Source organism: Sinocyclocheilus rhinocerous, unplaced genomic scaffold (genome assembly GCF_001515625.1).
Source record: "Sinocyclocheilus rhinocerous isolate Xijiao unplaced genomic scaffold, SAMN03320098_v1.1 scaffold558, whole genome shotgun sequence".
In the NCBI taxonomy this organism is placed as follows: Eukaryota; Metazoa; Chordata; class Actinopteri; order Cypriniformes; family Cyprinidae; genus Sinocyclocheilus; species Sinocyclocheilus rhinocerous.
In genome coordinates this window covers 882,047-889,500 of record NW_015634502.1, presented here as the reverse complement: position 1 = coordinate 889,500, position 7,454 = coordinate 882,047, and the positions used below count along the sequence as shown (strand labels likewise).

At 38.9% G+C, this 7,454-nt stretch overlaps 1 protein-coding gene across 4 annotated transcripts in view; it reads right to left on the bottom strand.

The window, feature by feature from the left end:
• LOC107745769 (cold shock domain-containing protein E1-like) overlaps positions 1 to 7,454 on the bottom strand; it is a 13,258-nt gene that overhangs the window by 3,063 nt on the left and 2,741 nt on the right. For 2 of the 4 annotated variants that reach the window (XM_016559748.1, XM_016559746.1), the window contains exons 2-12: positions 5,365 to 5,563; positions 4,949 to 5,115; positions 4,322 to 4,408; positions 4,001 to 4,098; positions 3,828 to 3,909; positions 3,284 to 3,412; positions 2,959 to 3,084; positions 2,634 to 2,849; positions 2,398 to 2,538; positions 2,042 to 2,209; positions 328 to 435 (exon numbers count right to left, since the gene is read on the bottom strand). In XM_016559748.1, the coding sequence (XP_016415234.1) occupies positions 328 to 435; positions 2,042 to 2,209; positions 2,398 to 2,538; positions 2,634 to 2,849; positions 2,959 to 3,084; positions 3,284 to 3,412; positions 3,828 to 3,909; positions 4,001 to 4,098; positions 4,322 to 4,408; positions 4,949 to 5,115; positions 5,365 to 5,563 (1,521 nt within the window). Of the gene's footprint in view, positions 1 to 327; positions 436 to 2,041; positions 2,210 to 2,397; positions 2,539 to 2,633; positions 2,850 to 2,958; positions 3,085 to 3,283; positions 3,413 to 3,827; positions 3,910 to 4,000; positions 4,099 to 4,321; positions 4,409 to 4,948; positions 5,116 to 5,364; positions 5,564 to 6,257; positions 6,402 to 7,454 lie in introns of those variants that run through there. The other 2 variants (XM_016559749.1, XM_016559747.1) reach the window with 2 other exon arrangements.

Here is a 7,454-nt window from a genome sequence, read left to right as displayed (position 1 = left end):
GGTTGAGTGAGTGCATCAGACGAGACGACGAAGAAGAAGTGCTGCTGCAGAGTTAGCGCATCAGAGAAAACGAAGAAGAGCTGCTGTGCTGTAGCGCGACCGCCTGAAACGCAGTTTTTTTTCACTTCTTTGTTTGGGCTTCCGAAAGCGAACCACCAAGCATGAGAGCATGTTCTAGTACACCCCCAAAACAAAATCAAGACTTTGTAAAAGAGCATAATAGGACCCCTTTAAAACAAATTATCAGGTTGAAAAACTACCCTATTAATCCAAGGATAAATTCAGTAAGCACAAGTAACACTGAACCACAGTGCCTGTCTAATGTACCTTGTCTCCAAGCTGTGGGTAAGCGCCTCCCTCCAGGTCTTTAATATAGTAGGGAAGAGTGCTCTTCACTCCACTGTCTTCATATGCAATCTCGCCTTCCTCTGCATCCTGGTGACAACACAAATACACACATTCACATAAGAACCAACAACATTTACCAATATATCCAGAACTGAGGTCCACTCAGTAGACTGTTATACTGTAGACTTATGAGATGAACAGTCAGTTTGTATGTCATTTTAAACTTTTCTTGAAAATGAAAATACTACCGAGTGCACCTTCAAGATTAAGTACAGAAATTAGACCTAGTTGTGAACTAAATTTTTATTTTTTAAATAAGTTTCAGTGCTGAAGGCCAGTTTCAACACATCAGACTGCAGACACATGAGGACCATGTAAACAAGATTAGGTATCTGGCTATCAGCGGCCATAAATTATAAAAATCCTAGCTTTGCCTTTGCCAAAGCATGGGGAAAATAAAGTAGGAGTAAATAAAATTAAAATAAAAAACTCAAACATCTAATGCTTCACAATATTTAGCCATCATGCACACACTTACACAAGGGGTAAAACTGCTCCCATACAGTTTGTCAGTCACGTTTTGGTACACATTTGTGCCATGGTTGAAAATGTTTATGAACTGTGCGGTTTACATTTTAAAAATTAATTGCATGAGTGACAGAAACTGAACCCTTATACCCCTCACACAAGAATGCACACACGGAGTGGCACAGCTTGGTTGAGTTGGTTATGAGGTTAATGTGTCTGTATGATTTAAAGCTATTAAATCTCAGCTCATGCCAACAGGCCTCATAACCAAACGAACAGTAATGGGCAAACTGTTCCCTTAAAAAAAAAAAGGAAAAAAAAAAAGAGAAATACGGAGGTTTAGACACATCCGTGACTAATTTTAACCAGTCAAAAAATGTTTGAATTGGAGGTAAATCAAATAAAAAAATAAAACTTTTACTTTACTACTCAAAATAGTAGTATATCTCGTTATCAGAACATACATTTCTAACAGCATGACTGAACAGTCTACACTGTGGAGGAGAGGCAGCATGCAGAAAACAGCAGCCTACCTTGTCTTTTTTCTAATGAAGAAGAGCGTGGTTAAAAAAAAATACAAATAAAACAACAAAACACAGAATAGAAGGTCAGACAAAAGATAGTAGCATTTTATAGCACTTCAAAGCCTTCTATTGTTTTTTGTGCTTGTGCCAATTCAGAGGGAGACAAGCAGATACAGAATACAAAAGTTTGGAAAGCAAAATTAAAAACAGAAATACTGAGCAACTAAATTCCTCCATTTTCAAACTCCCTCTTCATAATTATGACTGATGGTTCTACACCAAATCTCCACAGATGTGTACTTTAAGGACTCTTAAGAAGAAATACATTAAAATCAACTGCATATACACTACATTTCAAAAGTTTGGGGTCATTACGATTTTCTTTATTCAGCAAGGATACACTAATTTGATCAAATGACAGCAAAAAACAATGTTACAAAATATTTCTATTTAAAATAAATGCTGTTCTTTTCAACTTTCCATTATTTTAAATTGTAACTTTTACAATATTACAGTTTTACTGCATTTTGGATCAAATAAATGCAGCCTTGGTGAGCATAAGAAACTTTTTTCAAAACCACCTTGCCAACCCCAAACTTTTGAACGGTAGCGTAGATTCAGGAAGTCAAGAGTTAGCCTACCTTCTCTTTGCCCTTGCTTGGGCTGGAGTTCTTGTTGGTGGTAGCAGGCACAGCTTCTTTCTCCACCACCCCCACAAAACACAGCTCAGATTGAGTGTGGAACGACACTGTGCCCTTGGGCAGCTTTTTGATCCGCACTGCATGGTTCCTTTGGGCTGACAGCATGTCCTGATAGAGGAAAGAGGGGATGTTTTAAAGCTAGTCAATGTAAGACCACAATTACAATTTACATACTAATATCCAGCAAACAGGATGGCTTGACAGGATGATATAGATATATATAAAAATAAAAATAAATAAATTGCATATACAGGAACACAAAAGTGGTTCTGGTGTGGTGATATCTGGGAACTCACAGGGACAACAGTGAATTCCACTTCATCAGAAATGTGCAGTTGGCTCTCTTCCAGAACCTCGCTGAAATGAAAGAACATTCGGGCATCACGGTCCACACATTTGATGAAGCCAAAACCATCACGCATGGCAGCTATTACACCCTGCACAAAAAGACAAGGAGAGAGACAAAGCCAACATTGTCAAAAAGTAAAACAGCCTTGCAAGGAACCACAAGGACAAATTTCGGCAGTCGCACCATTTCACGGGTCTCCTTTGTGAAATGGAAGGTGTCAGGGAGGATGTCGATATTTGTCGCTCTCTCCAGTTTGTCCCGACGGTCGGTGGATATATTGAACTGGACATGGTCGCCCTCAAGCAGCGTCACTTTGGACTTGGTGTCCTTCTCCCCGAATAGCAGCTCTTTGTCAGTGAAATTAATTCTGGCACTGATTCGCCCAGGCAGTGGGTCGTTCTGAGAGAGACAGATGGAGTCTTATTCGATTTAACATGCAAGCAGGATCTATATGGTAATGTTATCGTGGGAGTCTGGGAAGACTAATGGCAAGAGCCGATTCACAAACCTGATTCTTGGTGGGGACCTTGGGAATAACCTTGGCGACAGTTCCCTCGAAAGTCTCAATACTGATGTCCTCAAATATAACAGTGCCCTGAAGTAACAGTCTCACATCTGTGGCCACTTCCTTGCCCTATGAGACACACACAGAAACAACCTCAATACAGCTGTTTGAAACGGCAGTGCATCTCAAGACTAGTAATTTCACTCAGTGTTTTAAAGTAAAATCTTTAGTATCTTATCAGTTAGTATTAGTTACTAACCAAAGACCAACAGATCCTCAATACATTTTTTTTTTGCTTTTTAAAAACATTTCTTCATCAATTGCTCACATTTCTTTCTTTAATGGTGAATTCCACATCGTCTCCAGCTTGTAGAGCCTCCAGATCTCCTTTAAACTCACTGTAGTGGAAGAAAATCTCCTTCACAACATCTCCTCGTTCAATGAATCCAAAGGCCTCCTGCAAGAACAATTATAGATTTGAAACAAGCAAAACTTTAACAAAGTATATTTTAAAATATACTTGGAAAAAAAAATAACTGGCACTCGACTTTAAAATTCAAATTTTCATTCTAGTTTTGAATTTTAGAACTGTAGAGTCCAAATTTGCAGCTATGTTCTGAACAATGTTCTACAAGTTACTGCAAGTTTAAATTCAAAAATGTAAAAAAACAAACAAAAAAACAACATTAACCACTATACAAGTTATTGCTAAACCCACACAACTACATTTGACTATTCTAGCAGAATGCTGAGATAAGAGAAGTCTTTTGCTATTCTCCTTCCCACCAGAGGGCAGGAGATCACTATTCCTCGGTATAATGTCTACAAAAAAAAGCAGCTACTGCAAACTCATATTTGAATCAGATCCTTACCTTGGTAGCACAAACAACTCCCTGACATCTTGACTGTTTCTTCTTTACCAATACAATGTTGTGAGCACTAACAGCACCAGTACTGAAAAACAAAAACAAACTATTTTCACACCCAAAAATGTTGCTTTTGAAATTATACCGACTTCAATCAGACATTACAGAAATTAACTTACTGCTTGTTGGTCTCCGTGTAAAAACAGACTTTATCTCCAGTATCTAAATTAACGTTTCCTTCGATATCCTCAGGGGTGTAGGTCAAATAAAACACTTCCTGTGAGAAGATTCAAACCACAAACACTTTCAGAAACAGCAACCGCTACCATCAGTGTGCCATATAAAGACCAGTTTATGAACCACAGAACTGTTGTCACTCAGCTTTTCTTTTGGTTTGCTAAGCTATATCGGTCACAAAATGGTCTCAAAAGGGGGAAAGAAGATGAGCGAATGTCTAAAATATATAGGAAACTCTGCAAATGAGAATAAATGACACTCACCCCGTTCCTCTCATAACACACACTGCCTGTGGGCACTTGGCCGGGTGCGGACTTCCCGTCCAAGTGAGAGGGGATAGCTGACACTACCTGAAGAAAGGGGACGTGCAAATAGACAAGACAGGGTTAGAGGCTGCATTGGTGAGAGACAGTATCAACTAACCATGTTTAAATGCTAAAGAGAAGGTCCCTGAACACAGATGTGCAACATGTTCTGAACTAAAGGCAGACTAAAAAAACAAAAACAAAGAATATTTAGGTTAAGATTTGACTTGTACTTCTGAGTTCAAAAAACCAGTCATAAATTGAATATTTAAGTACATGAATGACAGACTCGACATTGAGAACAAATCAAGATTTTTTTTCTCTCATAACTCTATTATTAAATGAAGACGAAAAGTTCTCCCAACAAGACCGCAAAACACAAAGACAATCAAGCTCATTGTGAACCCACACAAAACGAAGCATTAGCATCAGGTCAGTTAAGAGGATTGCTACTCCTAATAATTGAAACCAGTGATTTATGCATTTTCCAGGTCAATATGGATTAAAAATGAGCTCGAAACCAACAATGACGGACATTAATGGGACAAGGACAATAAAACACAAAAGTAAAATGTGTTCCTTAACTGGATGAATAAAACCATGCAGCACAGTTAAAGGAGAGGCGTGCAAGTCAGGCCCCACCTGCCCAGAAATTCGCTCTTCTGGCAACATTTCTGCCTTGATTTTTACCAGCTTCACCGCAATTGGTTTGCCAGTGCGTCTATCAGACGACACCTCAAACTCCACATCGTCTGAAAAGTGGCAGAACAGACAAAACATGGAAGTCAGTTCCTGCATTAAGATGCATTACAATACACTTAATATTTATTGCTTGTATTTCGGGCAACAAGGTCTTGTTATTGAATACAGAGACAAGACATTTGTGATGATTTTACCAGAGATTTGTACACTACAATTTTAATAATATTTATGTTTAATAATATTTGTTACACTGTTCAGCCCTAGTTCCTGCCATTTCACAAACCCCATTCAGCTCATACCTCCGATCTTCAGCTCCTGCAGGTTGCCGTTGTACTGAGAGCAGTGGAAGAAGAGGCGGGCCTGTCTCTCAGAGCACTGAATGAAACCGTATGATGCTAGCAGTTTTTCAACCACTCCCGTCTCACGAACTCCCAGGCTCGTTCCATTGGCAAAGCCACCATGGCCATTATTATGCAGCAGACTGGGGTCAAAACTCATCTATGGAGAAATAAGACATAGGATGAGTTAAAAATGCACTTGCTCAATTTTCGACCTTCAGCACTCTCCACACATCCGACTGCTTCACAACAGATCAGAACACAAGTGTGGAAATGGTAAAATGGGATGAAACAGGATTTTAAATACGGCGGGTATTTGCAACTATGAAAAAGAAAAATTTAAAGAGGGGAAACGCTGTCCCAGTAATTTGTTGTGGCATGTAGGTTTAAGTTTCTCTTCTCCGTTTGGTCTGCTTGAACTGGTTCCTTGATCAAGTAGATCAAAATGACCAGGATAAATCTGCTGTACCTACACAATACTAAAAAACACACAAATGCAAGTACCGTCGGTTTCATATTAAACCTAGAAATTAAAATTCATGCATTTAATCCACTTCACACTGACTCAATTATATATTAGAATATGCACACAAACAAACTCGTCTCCTCATTCAAAGTTAGGACTAGGTCTCTGTGTAGAACTTCACCCACAAATCAAGTGAAATGTACGTAAACGGTCGGCAGGCATGTGGTCAAAAGTTAGACAATCAAAAACAGATTTTATTGACCCAAATAGCCCTGTAAAGCCAAAAGCTTTACAACTCCCAAACTTAAAGCATGCAGTTACAGTGTCAAGTATTCTTTGCCAGTGAGGACATCAAGCCGGCACAGACTGTCCCATCATGCCCACTTACAGATCGCTGATACAAGGGGGTCCGCTTTTGCTTTTTGCCCCCTGATGCACGAGAGACATGGCATGAGACTGAGGCGGAGCGGGGGATTGGCTGACTTGAGGTGGATGGGGTGGGGGCAGCAACAGGAGTATCAGAGGCCTCCAATTTGAGTTGAATTACTGAAATAAATGAACTTTTCCACGACATTCTAATTTATTGAGATGCACCTGTATATAAAATAAACCCTCACTGTAAGAAATTGAACATGTCAAAGAGGCCATCACACTACTGTGATGATCTACATAGGGTTAAAAAAAGCAGATAGACCAAAATACACTCCTTATGCCTTTTGTTAAGGTTCGAGTAATTACTAGCAGGTAGCTGGGAATAATGTAATTTGAAATGCGAGAGAAGAGCTTCCAGGAATGACATTTGATAAATCTAAAAAATAGAAAGTATGAAAACCCTAAACCAATCAGATATGTGCTTTTGGGTCAAATTTCCAGAACTGCCATTAAAGGCAAGTTAAACTGGCTGGCATCCAACTTAAAGGAACATTAATCCATAGAAGCAACAAACAAGTCAAGTATGCTTGCATATTTTATCTGGCATTTTCTTTGAATAAAAGCATCCAAAGAATGACAAAAGTAACCGACACATGGTAATGTCAATTTACTCGACCAACAGCTGTACTATTACTACAGTTCACCAATATTATCTTTACACTATGGTACATTCCAATGTCATGCTATCACATCATTTAACTTTCACTGCTCCATTCAAGGACAATGTTACATTTTAGTGATGGGTTGTAATAATTATGAAATGTGTATTCAGCCAGAGAGGTTGCATTTTGCATTAAAGCATGTGAATGACTGGAATACTTCTTGTGCAAACAATCATAGGTGAATCAAATAATTTTATTACAACACACTTAGTGTGAACAGGCCTTAAAGGGATAGTTCACCCAAAAATGAAAATTCTATCATTAATTACTCACCCTCATGTCGTTTCAAACCCGTAAGACCTTCGTTCATCTTCGGAACACAAATTAAGATATTTTTGATGGAATCTGACAGCTGTCTGACCCTGCATAGACAGCAATACAACTGAAATGTTCCCAAGTCCAGAAACATAGCAAGGAGATCTGTAAAATAATCCATGGCTGCGTTTACACTTGGCATTAACATGCGACCTGTATCCGGATGTTGTCCACAT